General features: G+C 39.2%; 1 protein-coding gene across 1 annotated transcript in view; it reads left to right on the forward strand.

Moving 5' to 3' along the window:
• LOC122556368 (complement C1q and tumor necrosis factor-related protein 9-like) overlaps positions 1-9,456 on the forward strand; it is a 19,864-nt gene extending 10,408 nt beyond the window's left edge. The window contains exons 2-3 of the mRNA XM_043703000.1: positions 6,234-6,566; positions 8,603-9,456. Of these exons, the coding sequence (XP_043558935.1) occupies positions 6,236-6,566; positions 8,603-9,456 (1,185 nt within the window). The 5' untranslated portion in view covers positions 6,234-6,235. The remainder of the gene's footprint in view (positions 1-6,233; positions 6,567-8,602) is intronic.
• The last annotated feature ends 9,300 nt before the right edge of the window (positions 9,457-18,756 follow it).

The raw sequence follows: 18,756 nt of genomic DNA on the forward strand, positions 1-18,756 counted from the left end.
ATGAATTCGCCTGGGACAACACTACTATCATAGGGCAAGCCAGACAGAGAACAGCCAGGGAATTCCTAGAGGCATGGCATTCATCCACAAACTCCATCAACAAACACATCGACCTGGACCCAATATACCAACCACTACAGCGGACAGCTGAAACTGACAACCGGAAGTGGCAGGGACAGACCACTATAAACACCGGAGGAAACATCAAAGAAGCGCTTCGCAGGAGGCTCCCAAGCACTGATGATGTCGCCTAGCCAGGGGACGAAACGTTTGCAACAAAAACTTCCAACTCGGCGAACAGAACCACAACAGCTCTAAAAGATCTTCCTATAGCTCAAATCCTCCAACCCTGGCAGCATCCTTGTAAATCGTTTCTGAACCCTTTCAAGTTTCACAACATCATTCCGATAGGAAGGAGACCAGAATTGCACGCAATATTCCAACAGTGGCCTAATCAACATCATGTACAACAGCAACATGATCTCCCAACTCCTGTACTCAATACTCTGACCAATAAAGGAAAGCATACCAAATGTCTTTTTCACTATCCTATCTATCTGCGACTCCACTTTCCATGCAGTGAGGAAGTGTTTTTTTTTCAGTTTTACAGGGTCTTAATTGAATCTCAGTTTGGGCACTAAATCTCAGGCATGGAATGGATACCATATACTGTACCATTACCAGGGTTTAAAGTTTGAAATTATGAGGACAAATTCCACAATCCGATTTGTATTCCTTTCAGTTTAGTAGGTTTGAGTGATTAAGATTAAAGCCATTGATAAGGTAAATACCCAAACTCTATTTCTTCTTGATTGGAATCAAATTCAAGAGGGGCTGTTCTTACAATTAGAGCTAACTCTTTTCGGAGTAAAATCAGAGAACACTTTTTAGAGTAAGCTTTATTCCTGATCCTCAAGGCATGTATCTGGCAGCAAGTGATAAACCTTATCACTTTTGATATTAATGGAAATGTTTGCTATTTAATGCTATTTCAGTTTCTTATTTGCTACTATTAGATGAATTTTAAAAACATTTAAATACTTTCCTCTGCTACCCAAGACACCTGGTCCATGCTTTCCTGTATCTAGCCACCCAGAATGCACATTAAAATAATTTAAACCATGCTCTGTCTGATCTCTCACTCTACACCTTTTTAAAAATATGTATTTGTAAGACTCAATAAATACTGAAGTGTAACTCTAAAATATGATTTTTTTTCAGTTTCAGATTCAGTTTGCTCTTCAATTGTTGGCCATTATCACCGCTGGCCCTTGGTATTTGTTTACAAGCCCACTCATAGTTGGCCCATATCATTAAATAATTTTTGCTCACCCCTCTCAAATTGTGCTCATCTTTCTCATAGCCTATAGACCATCACTTCGGCTTCTGACCATATATCGTCTTGCTCACTGAGACTGCCTAATGTCATCACTGAAACACTGCCCATCTGTACAAATATGTGGAAGGGCAGGTTGTGAGAGAGATAAAAAACAGTTCACACAGACGTATTGAAAATGTGAAGTTGTTTTGGAAGGGAGAACAAAAGAACAGATTATTATTGAAATGGAGAAAAACTGCAGAAAACTGGAACACATAGGGACTTGTCAGTACATGTGAAAGAAACACAGAAAGCCAGCACACGGGCGCAGCAGGTAATCAGCAAGACTATTGGAATGTTGGCCCTTATTTGAAGGGGGTTGGGGTAGAAGAGTAGAGAAATGTTAATGCAACTATACAAGGTGCTGGTGAGACCACATCTGGAGTACTGTGAGCAGCTTTGGCCCTCTTATTTATGGAAAGATCTCATTTCATCAGAGGCAATTCAGAGAAGTTCACTCGGATGATCAGCAAAATGTCTGCCCTCCCTTGACTGAGGACTGACGAACAGCAAGGTAAGGCAGTGATTCTGTGAGTATGTAATTAGATACTATGTGAGTGAGCCCTAAGACAGCAAATAAGCAGCCCTAAGGATTAGCCTGATCCAATCCGTAAGTTTTATCATCGTCCCTGTGATGTGTCTCTTAAGCAGCTATTCAATACTTATTGCCATTCAATGCAGGCTTTTAATTCTGAGGGCTCTTGCAATTGGATTGTAGAGGTGCCACAAGGATTCTGAAAGGTTGACAATTGTCTGATGTCAATATCTGTATTGAGGGATGTATGCTACTGGTGTCCATGGATGGAGCTCTGGGATACTGTTGGGTGCGACATGGAAGCTCTTTGCAGTCAGCAGTTACCATGTGCTGCTCTGACTTCCATGCTGAGAACTCTGGGCATCTAGTTTACTTGCATCAGGTGGTACACAAGGAAGCTGCATAACAATGAAATGAGATGTGCAGCTAATAATGTGGTTAATGTGCAATGATCCCCCATAATAGGCAACTCACTTCTGTCCAGTGAGAGTCTTACCTCAATGCCCTGAATTTAGTTAAAGGATGCAGTGATTTGCTTTGGATGTTGAGATAGGCCTCACTAGGCTTTTCACATAATTCTGCCACATTTTGCACCATTACCAAAATCATTCAGGCCCCCATAAGATTTCATACCAAGTCTCTTTTCAGCCATTACCCCTGTGTTTGTTGAAGTACAAAACCTCCCTTGGTTCAGTATAAAAATTCTTTCAAAATGTCTCCATGGCTTCGTTCCTTTATGTGCTTTTGCTGCTCTTAACTCTATAAGCATCCAAGAACTCTTAGTCTTCCAATTCCAGCCTCCTTATTTTAACTGTTCCACCATTGGCTGTTCTATGTTGAGCTAATTAGACATGGCATTCTGAAATTTCCATCCTCAACGTTGCTGCCTTCTCCTCTCACCTCCTTTGAGACACTTCTTCAATCCTAACTCTTTGTCAAACCTTTGGCCATCTATCTTAACATTTGCTCCAGGGTAAAAGCTTAAATGTAAGATGCTAGTCACATGGAAAAGAAAAATGCACATTAAAATGTAATTAGGAATTAAGGTATAGATCAGACCAGACAGATCAGTGTGCAATCTAATTGAATGGGACATGTTGTTAGCTAAATGAGGAATATATACTGAAACTACAAAGGTCTTAGTCTAGGTTTTTCACTTTCTATAAAAATTGGTTAAGAAAATTCATCCACAAACATGACCACACCATCTTTCAGCTCCTTTGGGTGTAAGATTTGCGTATGAAATCTCGAGACAATACACTTTTTGGTGGATTTCATCAATGTAAGAACTTGAAAGAGGTGTTTTCAATTCAGCCTCTAAGTATTGTTCTGCAATTTACTACGATCATGGCTGATCTCATCATCGCCTCAACTCCATTTTCCTGCCTAATCTCCATAACCATTTAACCCACTGCTAATTAAAAATCTATCTATACCAATTTAAATGTACTCAGAGTCCCAGTGCCCACCACACTCTGGAATAGAGAATTCCACCATTTCACGCTCCTTTAAGTGAAGTAATCCCTCCTCATCTCTGTCTTCTTTGAATTGCCTCTGATGCAATTAAATTCGTCATCAACTAAGGGGACCAAAACTCTATGCACTATTCAGATGTTGTCTTACCAAACCTTGTACAATTGCAACAATGCTTCCCTACTTTTAAACTCCATTTCTTTACCAATAAATGCCAAAGTTCCATTTGCCCTCCTTATTGCTTCCTATACCTGCATACTAGCTTTCTACGATTCATGTACAAGGACACCCAGAACCCTCTGCACTAAAACATCTTGAAGTTTCTCTCCATTGTTTTTCTGACAAAAATAGATACCTTAGAGTTATCCACATTTCAGCTCATTCATGCAACCTGTTCATATTCGCTTGTAAATTTCTTATTTCTTCATTGCAATTTACTTTTCTACCTATTTTAGTGTCATCAGTGCTGGGATTTCTCCATTTTATTTGTTAAATCATTTTCATCAAATCTCTGGGCTGGATTTTGAATGAAATCTTCAATTTCAGATTTTTTTCTTAGAATAAGCATTAGCACTGTATCACTGTAGTCTGAGAAATTGAGCGGCATTTGGATCCATTTTCTCAGAAATGCTCGAACTTAATAATGAAATGGCTGTAGTTGTTGTCCTGTTAATATAGAGCCTTTGAAACCCATGTCTCTTTTTATTTAGTAGTGTTTAATTATATCATTGGTGCTACTGAAGCAACCTTTTCATATTAAAAATGCCTGTGGAAATTGATGGAGCAAAAATTAATTGAAACGCAAACATACTTGATGATTTTCAATTTACTTGTGACATTTAGATCAGCAAAATGCAGCATAGCCATTGATAACGATGTAGTAACTGCATGTTCTCACATTTTAGTAAGTATCATGTGCCAGTTAAATAAGACTGAACTCTCATTGTGAAAGTGCAATTTAAAAAAAAAAGCTTTGTGTCAGTAACCATTGAAGTGGTATTTGGAATTTTTTGTAAAAAAAAATAAATTTCTATTGGTTTATCTGAATAACTACCCAGCTCTGAAACTTCTTGGCTCAGAACTGTCATTAATTTATATAAAGCGCAGCAGCGTGTAGGCCTTGTTCAAATCACAGTCAGTTATTTGGTGAGTGACTATTAAGTCAGAAAATAACGGTAATTATAATTGAGCACTGAAGCGCATCCCTACATTTCATTCAAATTCCTCAATTTATTAAAAAGAAAATGACAGGCATCTAACATGCAATTGAGAAATAAATGCTCATTTTCATGAAGCACTTACATTCTATTTAAGACTTGCCACGGACCAGGGCAAAATAAATTTTGATCGAAGCTATTGTAGTGAAGGTTGATTTGTTTTCTGTGCAGGTAAACTCACATTATTCAGATAAACAAAAGGTGAATAGGACATGTTCATGTGGAAAGTTTTGAAATTTTACATTGATTGCTTTAAAAATGTATTAAAGTTCATTTCTGTGGATTTGCTTAATATGTAGAGATGTGCTTTTTAAACATTGTGGGTAAAAACTGTTGTTTTATTTGGATTTCTATCAAATGTAGTAAATTGATCAAGGTCCTAAAATGGATTTGAGTAGCTTCACTTTTAGTGAAGTTGTGTGCTCCCTCAATGAGACTGATGGTGCAACTGATTTTTAATGGAAACAGTAAACTAGAATGTGCCTGGGATTTGCACCTGTTGGTTGAACATTTTCCAAAAACTGTGTGAAGGCATTTGGTCCAAAGAATTTTAACAATTGGTGGTTTTTGTGTCCCTTTCCAGTTTTTACCATTAATAATTTTGTTACATTACACTGATATTATGGAAAAGAGAATTCACAATGTTAATTTAAGTAAATAACTTAACGTAACATCAAGGTTTTTATTTTAAGTTTGCAAGCATTCCCAAATGCCAAAAAGACTCAGAAGCTATGACATTCGACTGAACACATCACTTCCAGGTGAGGTGTTCAGCAGCAGAGTGCTCATGGAATTTTAAATGTAAGCAAGTCCCAGAACTGTTCACTCCACTTGGTAAATGACCTATGCTGATGGTTTGGCATGCAAGGACAATATTTGTATAGTTACTTTGATCAGCCTGTTAGACATGCTGTGACACACTTTGGGGGCAGCTGGGACTTGAACCCAGATATTTCAGCTCAAAAAATGATGTTTGTGTAACCTGTGTGGAATATAATCTCCCCATGATGTCATAAGAATTATGTACAGTTCATAGAGGCAATTTTTCTTTTTGATAAATATTTGTCTCCCCAAAGAGTAAATTTTCAAAATGTTTCATGAGGAAAATGCTGATATATCTTAAACTTGCTGTCTTGATTTTGAGAAATAATTTTCATCACTGGTAAGCCAATTGAAATATTTGATGTATTAAGGACTGCTCAAGTGGAGTGGTATTTAGAATAACAGTAACAGATTCGAAGATTGGATGTTGCAATAGATGCAGGAGGGTGTGAATTTAATTTATAATAGAACAAATGCACATGTCAGCTGTAAGTATGATGGTAAAATTACTTCTGGGTTTGGGTACCCATTACAATATTGCCCATTGGAACAAGCTTGATTAAGCTATAAGAAAAATAATTTACTGATAAAGAAACCTTCAATGGTATGAGATGTAATGTTGTAGAGAATATGGTGAAATCATATTTCCTTCTATTACTATTCCTAACTTAGCTGTCCGACTGGGTGGCTAAAACTTTGTATTTCATTCACCACCATTGCTTAGATCTCAATATGTATTTTTAAAAAAAATCACAAACATATAACATTTAAATAATACTTAAAAATTGTGTTTTTTAAATCTTTGTAGAAATGCTTCATACATTTATGATAATACTGCCGATGCTGGCTTCCAGATTATATGCTCAGAATGGAACCAGTCTTGCTGACAGTGACTCTGGTAGAATTTTTTTACCTATGGAACAAGGTGATTTTGGATCTCATGAAAGTGAGTCTCCAGACCCAACGGCTTCCTCTGAAACTGAGACTACTTTCTCTGATCTAGTTACAACGACTGATTCTGGATTTCAAGAGAATGAAACAAATGTTCTAATTGCCATATCATCTCCAGAAGTTACTCCCCTACCAACTAATGAAAACAATGAAGCTGAAATAACTGCTCATATGGATTCAAAAATTAATGGTAAGACTATAAATCTTCATGAATTGACAATAAAAAAGTAACGAGTTCTTTGTACTATGCTACATTTGTCATTGAAAATTCCAACATACTAGTAGAAATTTATTGTTACAGTTTCAGTATTAGGGTGTAGGTTTGCTCGCTGAGTGGTAGGTTTGATATCCAGACGTTTCATTACCTGGCTAGGTAACATCATCAGTGGCAACCTCCAAGTGAAGCGAAGCTGTTGTCTCCTGCTTTCTAGTTATATGTTTGTCCTGGATGGGGTTCCTGGGCTTTGTGGTGAGGTCATTTCCTGTTCATTTTTTGAGGGGTTGTTAGATGGTATCTAGATCTATGTGTTTGTTTATGGCGTTGTGGTTGGAGTGCCAGGCCTCTAGGAATTCTCTGGCATGTCTTTGCTTAGCCTGTCCCAGGATAGATGTGTTGTCCCAGTCGAAATGGTGGTTTTTTTCATCTGTGTGTAGAGCTACGAGGGAGAGAGGGTTGTGTCTTTTTGTGGCTAGCTGGTGTTCGTATATCCTGGTGGCTAACTTTCTTCCTGTTTGTGCTACATAGTGTTTGTGGCAGTCCTTGCATGGAATTTTGTAAATGACGTTGGTTTTGTCCATGGGTTGTACTGGGTCTTTTAAGTTTGTTAGTGTTGGTTTGAGAGTGGGACAACACATCTATCCTGGAACAGAATTCCTAGAGGTCTGGCAATCCGACCACAATGGCATAAACAAACACATAGATCTAGATACCATCTATCAACCCCTCAGAAAACGAACAGGAAATGACAGCACCACAAACCCCAGGAACCCCATCCAAGAGAAAGGTATAAATAGAAAGCAGGAGACAACAGCTTTGCTTCACTTGGATGTCGCCACTGATGATGTTACCTAGCCAGGTAATGAAACATCTGGATATCAAACCGACAGTTCAACAAGCAAACCTACACCCTAAACCTCAACCTGAGCTACAAACCCTCACAAACCTTGCAGTCTCTGTATTACTACATTTTCTCCAAATCCTACTGCTGATACACTGATTTGACTCGATTTATTGTCCTGTGTACCTAAGTACAGTGAAAAACTTTGCAAGCAGTACAAGCAGGTCACAGTAAGCAAGGACATACAGATTATAGGGTGAAAAAACTTGAACAATTATTGAAATTATTACAGTACCAGTACATTAACATGGCAGAATAACTCATCACTGAATAGTACTTCTGTAACTTTGAATGATCTGTTGTGCATAACAGCTTACGGGTCTAACCAGAATTAGTACTATTACTACTAATATTACTTGTTCACTTTTGTTGAGGGATCACAAGCAGGGAATATTGTTTTAGGGTAATAGCTAAGATGCCACCGTGGGCGGCACGGTGGCACAGTGGTTAGCACTGCTGCCTCACAGCGCCTGAGAGCCGGGTTCAATTCCCGCCTCAGGCGACTGACTGTGTGGAGTTTGTACGTTCTCCCCGTGTCTGCGTGGGTTTCCTCCGGGTGCTCCGGTTTCCTCCCACAGTCCAAATTTATGAGAAACCTGAATATGGACTTGAAGTGCTGTCTTGAAGCCTAGAAGACTTTCGACAGAGAGCTGAATAATAGAAGTAGTGTGGTGGCTCAGTGGTTAGCATTGCTGCCTCAAGTGCCAGGGACCCAGGTTTGATTCCACCCTTGGATGACTGTCTGTGTGGAGTTTGCATGTTTTTCCTGTGTCTGTGCGGGTTTCCTCCAGGTGCTCTGGTTTCCTCCCACAGTCAAAAGGTGTGCAGGTTAGGTGTATTGGCCATGCTAAATTGCCCATTGTGTTCAGTGATGTGTAGGTTAGGTGTGTTAGCTATGAGAAATGCAGGGTTATAGGGTATGGGGTTGGGCCTGGATGAGATGCTTTTCAGAGACTTGGTTTGAACTGAATGCCCTGATCCTACACTATTCTATTCTATAAATAGGATAAAGCTGGCTGGTTCTTTGAATGTCATCTGGGGAGGTGAAGGGACAAATTCTGATGATTCAATCCAAAGATGAGATTTTAACACTTTATATTGTTTCCAGGTTTGTCTGGCATCAAAGAAAACAACATCCTTGAAGTACCTGCACCAGGATTCAAAGAAAATAATGCATTGAATAATTCCAATGCATTAGGGGTTCCGGGTCCAAAGAATAATCCTGCTAAGTGTTGTCCTTTGGGCTCAAAAGGAGTAAAGTCACATCAAGGAGCTGACAGAGATTTTGGAAGCAGCCAAAACTCATCTTCTGGAGAAGCAGAACATTTCGAAAGGAACCGTGAAGAAGAAAGTAATATTGAATTTCCTGATTCTTCTAAAGAAATCCATTCTCAGGAAGAAATAAGAAAGGTATTTCGCAGAGAGATTGCACCTTCTACATTTTCCGAGCCAGAAGGATCACAGGCGTCAGAAGGCAGCTCAAGTACTGAAGGAATAATTGAAACTGATCAACAGGAAGTGACAAAACTTCTGAGTCCCAGTGATGAGAAAAATGGATGTGCTACGGTTCAGGCTTTTTCAGTTGGGTTAATGGGTCAAATTGAACTTTCATTGATTGGAACGCCAGTTAAATTTCAAAACATTTTCTTTAATGAACAGCAGCTGTATAACACTAGTTCAGGAACATTTATTGCTGAGGTTAGTGGCATCTACTTGTTTACATACAATGTAATAGTTTCAGAATGGAAACTGACAATTGGCTTTTTTATGAATGGTGTCAACATTCTTAACACTTCTAGTGTCCAGATTAATGGAAATATTGGTTCGGCTTCTGCATCTCTGATCTTGAATCTTTCAAATGGGGATGAAATCTGGCTTGGACTTGTTAACAGTGGTGGAGGGACGCAAATGACACATAGTAGTAGTATGTCCACCTTTTCAGGATTTCTACTCAGCCTCTGATTATTTGTATAAGCCCAGATACTATGTTTCTTAAACTTTTATTGTAATATTTAGTGAAGTACTGTATGATTTTTAAATTGACTACTATTTTGAACATTTCATATACTTGAGAACTTACAATTCTGTTCTTTCCATTTCTGCAGAAAACTCAATGAATATCATTAGAATAAAAATATCAGATTTGCATGACATTTGAGAAAAGGAATGGTGTGTACTACTGCATCTGAATTGATTAAAAATTCAATTGTAATTAATCTATTGTATCTTCCAATCAGTTACAATAATAAAGTTCATTTCCCTCCTAATAATACTGGATAGTATTTATATATTAATATATTTACTTAGTATCTTGGAATTGTTACAGCAGAGAAGAAGGCCATTTGACTGATTGTGTTCATGCTGAACCTTTTTTTATTGTTTCATGAGTTGGGGGCATCTCTAGCAAGGATAGCAGCATTTCTTGCCCATCCCTAATTGCCCTTGGTTCATATCAGAGACTAGTTAAGAGTCAATCACATTTCTGTAGCTCTGGAGTTATATGTAAGATAGATCAGGTACAGATTTCCCCTCCATAAAAGATATTAAGTTTCTTTATTCATTCATAGGTTGAAGGTGTCGCTGGCTTGGCCACATTTATTGGCCATCCCTAATTGCCTCGAGGGCAGTTAAGAGTCAACCAAATTGCTCTGGGTTTGGAGTTACATGTAGGCCAGACCAGGTGAAGATGGCAGTTTTCTTCCTTAAAAGGACATGAGTAAACCAGATGGGTTTTTCTGACAATCAACAATGGTCATTATTAGATTCTTAATTCCAGATTCCACTGAATCAAAAGGGGTTTTTACAAAAATCCACAATAATTGTCACACCTACCATTACTAAGGCTTGCTTTAGATTCCAGACTTAATTGATTTACTTTAAATTCCACCAACTACCACAGTTGGGATTTGAACTGGTGTCCTTACAGTATTAACTTAGGCCTTTGTGTTGGCTAGGCAAATGATATTGCCACTATGCCAGTGTCTCACCTCTGCCATTGTCCTCCATAACTGCACAATTCTTCATTTCAGAGTCATACAGTAATTAGAAAAGGTACCAACAGCATGTGGCACAGAGGGAGGCCACTTTGCCTACTGTGTCTGCACCTACTGAAAAACTCAGCTACTCAGCCTCATCCCATGTTTTCTAAGTTATGGGATTTCAGGCATATATTCAGACAATTAATTGAGAAAAGGGTTTCTGCCTTTATTAATAAGTATTATTCACATAATGTACGTTATTCTGTAGCAGTTAAGAAGGCAGCCCAAGACCACCTTCTCAAACACAGCTAGGAACAGGCAATAAATACTAGTCAGCCAGTGATGCCCATGTTCCATCAATGAATGAAAAAAAACCTAATTCCACTTTAAGAAGGTATATTAGCAGACCTGCAATCCTCCATCACATCCACCCTAATGAAGATTAGAAAGCGATGGTCAGAGAATCTGGTATTTCCTCCTTGGCTTCTTTCAATTGACTGATGTATATTTCATTTGTCACTGGTGACTTATCCACTTTTAAGTATGTTAATTCCCCATTGTTTCCTTTCTTCTCCTGTTTATCATATTCAATATTTCCCACTCCTCCTTAATAATTATTATACATGCATTGACCACCCTTTTTCAGCATACAGATGAAAACTGGCCATTCAGAGCTACAGGTTCTGCCTTTAAATATAGGTTACACTTTAGATCTTTTATGAGGCCACTCCTCCTTAGTTATCATCTTACTCAATGCATTGGTAAAATATCTGAGAGTTCTCCTTGATTTTACTTTCCTTTACTTTCCTAGCTTCCTCTGGGATTCACCATTATGCTTTTATTCTCCTCTTAGCTTTCTTCAATATTGAATTCCTGGTGTCTGACATGAGCCCTCCTTTTCTGCCTTATTTTATCCTTTAAGTTCTTTGACATCTGGGTGTGGTTGATTGGGTTTATTATAGTTAGAAGTCAATGAAATATTGTAAATGATTGAGCAATTTCATTGACGAATGGGGCGAATGGAAATTCCTAGCCTAAATCAACTCCAAAGGATTGTCTCCATCCAGGAATTGTGTAAAAACAGTTCAGAACATTTTCTTGCTGGGACCAGTGATATCTGATTAATTATGTTCAAGAATTTTTAATAGCACAGCTTTAGTTTTAATATTGTAAAAAAAGACAACACAAATACATTACATATACAAAGTTTAAATAAGAAATTAATCCAGTAGAGAATGAACTATAAAAAGCCTCAATTATTATAAATGTTATAAATTGTCATTAATAGCATTGATCACCCATTTTTGATAATTTGAACTGATTCATCAAATGCATTGTCCTTAACTTGGTTAAATTTGAAATCAAAAGCCAATTTTTTAAAATGTTCATTTTCTTTCAATGATATGCTTAAGTCAGCACAAATGTAGCTAAAAATGTAATGCCAATGTATGAATGTACATCTCAGGACTACATGCATCCTAACTACCCGAAAAGGTATGCTACAGACAAAGCAAAGCAACTAATAGATTGAATTTAAAGATCTGCAGTCCAGTTGCAAGCAGTCATAAATGCTGATGCAAACAAATCAATGACCTAAAGGATGAGTCTCGCAAATAACCTGAACCTCAAGATTTCACTGCAATAAACAAGGCTGATACATTTGCAAATCATTTCAGTCAGAAATGTAAATTAATGCTCCTCATGGCCTCCTCCTCTGCTCCCCAGTATCACAGGTGGTAGACTTGATTTCTTCCTTGAGCTATCAAGAGAATGACTTCCAATAAGAAATTATTCAATCTAACTTTTCATGCTTCATGCAGTAAACAGCACTATAAACTCTGCTTTGAGGAATGAACAAGCTAGTAACAACAAAAAAACAACATATTAGAAGAAGATACCTTGCAGGGGTTTGCTGCCTTATTTTGAGACTGCTCTTTACAGCTCCCATGGCACATGAGACAAGAGTCGTCTTCTGCCATCATTTGCTTTTTACATCTATTAGCAATCCAGATTTGTAAAAAAAAGACATGGATAAACACATGCGTAAACAATACATCTGTGTCTGAAACACTTTGCTCCCATAATTCAGCTATCTTCCAGTAACTTTCCAGCTTCTTTTTGTGAATGCGACAAAAGTAATCGTGTTGTTTTTGTCAATACTTCATTTTGTCAATGTTTTTAAGCCAATTGCAATTAAATTAGTTAAGTTGACTACTAATAAGAGATGACTTGATAAGGATAAGAAGAGTACATGTCTTTCTCATCAGTTTAAGTTAAAGATTAGGGTTAAATTGGATGGTATGGTGACATATTTCAGCGATGCATGATATTAACAGAACTTGACACACTGCTTCTCTTTCCCACATTGTGGTAAAGTATGGCTTTGCACTTAAAATTCCCTACAGTTGAACTCAATCTTGGAAGACTCAATCTTTCTCAGCCCTTCATTGAAAAGGCATAAGTAGCAAATTAGCTGTTTGTTCTTCCAATTGGAAATGGTACAGAACATTGGCTTAAAAACAATAACTGTTGATTAAAATGAACTGTATAATCTTTTAAAAATATTACTTAAAATATATCACAATTAATTTCTGAATCCTGGCTTTAATTTTAAAAATGCTAAGTTACAAAGTAGTATTCATGAGCACCACCTTTGCAATTTTTAACTTTTCAGCCCATCACACTTCAAATTCAATCAGCAATAACTTCTCACTGACACTCAGTTGAAACTGCCAGAGTCACTCACCTCCTGACCTCACTACAGCTTTGAGTCAAAGATGGAATAAAGAGCTAAACTCCAGCGGTGAGGTGAGAGTAAGTGTCCTTGACATCAAGGTGGCATTTAACTGAATGTGGCAAAACTGGCATCTATGGAAATCAGGGGGTGAAATTTCCATTTGTTTCAGTCAAAAGACTGGCACAACAAAAGATATCTGTGACTGTTGGAGTTCAAACATCTTTGTTCCAGGACATCAGTGCAGGACATTTTAAGGTTGGAGTTCCCAACCCAACAATCTTAGTTGCTTCATCATTGACCTTCCCTTCATAATAAGATCAGAATTAGATGTATTTGCAGATGATTGTACAATGTTCAGTACCATTCCTGACTCTTCAGACATTGAATCAGTGTGTGTTCATATGCCTAACAATATCCAGGCTTGGAATGATAAGTAATCCAAGATGGAGGAAGGGAAAATTTTCTGGCTAACAGGCTGCTCCTTTTTTGAGGTAGTTTAGCTATTGGAGGTGGTTTCCTCAAATTCCAGGAGCAGCAATTACTGTTTTAAATGCTGTTGCTTTGTTTTGGAACTTTGGAGAAAAAAGAAGTCAAAACAACAGCACTTTTAAAAGGGTGAGGAACAGACAAAGGAAGCACATGGTGAGGTCAGTGCAGTAGAGAGAGAGAGAGAAAGAGAGAGAGAGGATACCCACACTGCTAACTGACACAGCAGTGAACCTGCACAGTTACTGACTTTGCTGTTTGAATTCATGTATCGCTGGACATTGGAGTACATCTGGAAAAATTAACAAACAATGAAATTCACAACTAACCTTGGAGGAACCTGTTTGGGAGAGGTCACAGCACAGAAACAGATAAGTGAATATTTTAAGCATGGTCTTACAGTAGGTCTGCAGTAGTGAGTAGAGTGAGTTCTTTCTTGATTATATGCGATATTGAGATATGTCTCTTGATTAAATGCTAAAATATAAGCCATAAGTATTTCGTAGCGGAATAAGACAGTGCTATTTTCTGTGTTTTTAGATTGAAAGAAACAAAAATAGCCTTTAGCAGAGTGATATGCTCTTCTGGTCAGATGTGGGAGTTTAGGGAGAGTTTACGTGTTACTGAGGATTATATCTGCAATAAATGCTATTGGTTGCGAATCCTATCAGATCGAATGGATCGGTTGGAGAGACAGTTAGAGGCAATGAGGAATTTACAAGACCAAGGGGACTTGATGGATGACAGTTATTGGAAGGGGGAAGAGTTGCAGATACAGTCACATAGATGGGTTAACTCCAGGAAAGGTAAGAGATGTAGGCAGGTGATGCAGGAGTCTTCTGTGACTCTCCCCCTTTCAAACAAGTATGTTGTTTTGGAAAATGTAGGGGGTGATGGATTCTCAGGAGAACATAGCACGAACAGCCTAGTTTCTTGTATTGAGACTGGCTCTAATGCAGTGAGGGGTACGTCGGGTTCCAAGAGATCGATTGTGTTAGGGGATTCTCTAGTCCGAGGTACAGACGGATGTTTCTGTGGCCAGCAGAGAAAAAGCAGAATGGTGCGTTGCTTCCCTGGTGCCAGGATCAAAGATGTCCCAGAGCGGGTGCAGAATGTTCTCAAGGGGGAGTGGGGCCAGCAGGAAGTCATTGTACACATTGGAACCAACAACATCAGAAGGGAAAAGGTTGAAGTTCTGAAGGGAGATTACAGAGAGTTAGGCAGGAATTTAAAAAGGAGGTCCTCGAGAGTAGTAATATCTGGATTACTCTACAAGCTAGCGAGTTTTGAGAAGACGTGTAGCTCAGGTTGAGGTTCTATGAGCTATTAAAAGCAGGAATAGGAGGATAGAGCAGATGAATGCATGGCTGAGGAGCTTGTGTATGGGAGAAGGATTCACATTTTGGGATCACTGGAATCTCTTTTAGAGTAGACGTGACCTGTTCAAGAAGGATGGATTGCACCTAAATTGGAAGGGGACTAATATACTGGCAGGAAGATTTGCTAGAGCTGCTCGGGAGGATTTAAAATATTAAAGTGGGGAGGGGTGGGACCCAGGGAGTTAGTGAGGAAAGAGACCAATCTGTGACTTGCAGAGTGGAGAACAGAAGTGAGTCAAACAGTCAGGGCAGGCAGGGACAAAGCAGAGAACAAGGTAGGATTGATAAATTAAACTGCAGTCATTTTAATGAAAGGGGCCTAACAGGAAGGCAGATGAACTCAGGGCATGGTTAGGAACATGGGACGGGGATATCATAGCAATTATAGAAACATGGCTCAAGAATGGACAGGACTGGCAACTTAATGTTCCAGGATACAAATGCTACAGGAAGGACAGAAAGGGAGACAAGAGAGGAGAGGGAGTGGCATTTTTGATAAGATAGCATTAACGCTATACTGAGGAAGGATATTCCTGGAAATACATCCAGGGAAGTTATCTGGGAACTGAGAAATAAGAAAGGGATGATCCATAGACCCCCTAATAGTCAGAGGGAAATTGAGAAATAAATTTGTAAAGAGATCTCAGTTATCGGTAAGAATAATAGGGCGGCTATGGTGGGGGATTTTGACTTTCCAAACATCGCCTGGGACTGCCATAGTGTTAAGGGTTTAGATGGAGAGGAATTTGTTAAGTGTGAACAAGCAATTTTCTGATTCAGTATGTGGATGTACATACTAGAGAAGTTGCAAAATTTGACCCACTCTTGGGAAATAAGGCAGGGCAGGTGACTGAGGTGTCAGTGGGGGAGCACTTTGGGGTTAGCGACCATAATTCTATTTGTTTTAAAATAGTGATGGAAAAGGATGGACCAGATCTGAAAGTTGAAGTTCTAAATTGGAGAAAGGCCAATTTTGATGTATTAGGGAAGAATTTTTAAAAGCCGATTGGGGGCAGATGTTCGCAGGTAAAGGGATGGCTGGAAAATAGGAAGCCTGTCCAGAGACAGTATATTCCTGTAAGGGTGAAAGGAATGGCTGGTAGGTATAGGGAATGCTGGATGACCAAAGAAATTGAGGGTTTGATTCAGAGAAAGAAGGAAGCATATGTCAGGTATAGACAGGATAGATCGAGTGAATCTTTAGAAGAGTATAAAGGCAGTAGGAGTATACTTAAGAGGGAAATCAGGAGTGACAAAAGGGGACATGAGATAGCTTTGGCAAATAGAATTAAGGAGAATCCAAATGGTTTTTACAAATAGATTAAGGACAACAGAGAAACTAGGGAGAGAATAGGGCCCCTCAAAGATCAGCAAGGCAGCCTTTGTGTGGAGCCGCAGGAGATGGGGGAGATACTAAACGAGTACTTTGCATCAGTATTTACTGTGAAAAATGATATGGAAGATATAGAATGTATGGAAATAGATGGTGACATCTTGAAAAATGTTCATATTATAGAGGAGGGAGAACTGGATGTCTTGAAACGCATAAAAGTGGATAAATCCCCAGGAACTGATCAGGCGTGGGAAGCTAGGGAAGTGATTGCTGGGCCTCTTGTGTGCTATTTTTTCATCAACAGTCACAGGTGAGGTGCCGGAAGACTGAATGTTGGCTAATGTGGTGCCACTGTTTAAGAAGGGTGGTAAGGAAAAGCCAGGGAACTATAGACCAGGGAGCTTGGTGGGCAAGTTGTTGGAGGGAATCCTGAGAGATAGTATGTACATGTATTTGGAAAGGCAAGGCTTGATTAGGGATAGCCAACATGGCTTTGTGCATGAGAAATCATGTCTCACAAACTTGATTGAATTTTTTGAAGATGTAACAAAGAGGATTGATGAGGACAGAGCAATAGATTTGAACGATATAGACTTCAATAAGGTGTTTGACAAGGTTCCCCATGGGAGACTGATTATCAAGGTTAGATCTCATGGAATACAGGGAGAACTAGCCATTTGGATTCAGAACGGGCTCAAAGGTAGAAGACAGAGGGTGGTGGTGGAGGGTTGTTTTTCAGACTGGAGGCCAGTGACCAGTGGAGTGCCACAAGGATCGGTACTGGGTCCACTACTTTTCATCATTTATATCAATGATTTGGATGTCAGCATAAGAGGTATAGTTAGTAAGTTTTCAGATGACGCAAAAATTAGAGGTGTAGTGGACAGCGAAGAAGGTTACCTCAGATTACAATGGGATCTTGATCAGATGGGCCAATAGGCTGAGAAGTGACAGCTGGAGTTTAATTGAGATAAATGCGAGGTGCTGCATTTTGGGAAAGCAAATCTTAGCAGGATTTATACACTTAATGGGAAGATCCTCGGAAATGTTGCTGAACAAAGAGACCTTGGAGCGTAGGTTCATAGCACCTTGAAAGTGGAGTTGCAGGTAGATAGGATAGTGAAGAAGATGTTTTGTATGCCTTCATTTATTGGTCAGAGTTTTGAGTACAGGAGTTGAGAGGTCATGTTGAGGCTGTACAGGGCATTGGTTGGGCCACTTTTGGAATATTGCGTGCAATTCTGGTCTCCTTCCTATTGGAACGATGTTGTGAAACTTGAAAGGGTTCAGAAACGATTTACAAGGATATTACCAGTGTTGGAAGATTTGAGTTATAGGGAAAGGTTGAATAGGCTCGGGCTGTTTTCCCTGGAGCGTCAGAGGCTGAGAGGTGACCTTATCAAGTTTTATAAAGTCATGAGGGCCATGGATAGGACCAATAGACAAAGTCTTTTCCCTGGGTGGGGGTGGAGTCCAGACCTAGAGGGTGGAGGTTTAGGGTGAGAGGGGAAAGATATAAAAGACATCTAAGCGGCAACTTTCACACAGAGGATGGTATGTGTATGGAATGAGCTGCCAGAGGAAGTGGTGGAGGCTGGTACAACTGCAACATTTAAAAGGCATTTGGATGGGTATATGAATAGGAAGGGTTTGGAGGGATATGAGCCAGGTGCTGGCAGGTGGGATTAGATTGGGTTGTGATATCTGGTCGGCATGGACAGGTTTCCGTGCTGTACATCTGTAGTGACTCTAGTGAGTAACACTTATGCCACTCAAGTGTCAGGTGATGATCATCTCCAACCACAACGTATCAAACCATTCCTCCTCAACATACAATGATATTGCCACCACTAAATCCCACCCCAATCAACATCCTGAGGGTCACCATTGACCAGAAATTGAATTAGACCAGTGTGGACCTTTAAGTATATGTGGTTGCAAGACCTGGTCAGAAGCTAACAATTCTGCCCTCAGTAATTCATCCCCCAAAACCTATCCACTATCTATGGGGTACAATTCAGAAGTATGATGTAATATTCTCCATTTGCCTGTGCAGTAAGTCTAATAAAATAAGATGTGTGTCTCCACCCAAGATAAAGTCTTCACTTGATTGGTACCCCATGCATCATCTTAAATGTTCATTCCCTTTATCGTTGATGCACAGTAGCAAATTGCACCATCTAGATTATTTGGTAACTCAGAGTGGCTCCTTCCACATCTGATCTCTCCCACCGAGAAGGAAAAAAGAGGCCGCAGCTGAAAGGGATCACTAGCCCAATAGGTTTCTCTGTAAGTCACACACTATCCGGCTTAGAAATGTTACTGGGTAACTCTTCTTGAGCATTATGG

This window comes from Chiloscyllium plagiosum, chromosome 13 (assembly GCF_004010195.1).
Source record: "Chiloscyllium plagiosum isolate BGI_BamShark_2017 chromosome 13, ASM401019v2, whole genome shotgun sequence".
Lineage (NCBI taxonomy): Eukaryota > Metazoa > Chordata > Chondrichthyes > Orectolobiformes > Hemiscylliidae > Chiloscyllium > Chiloscyllium plagiosum.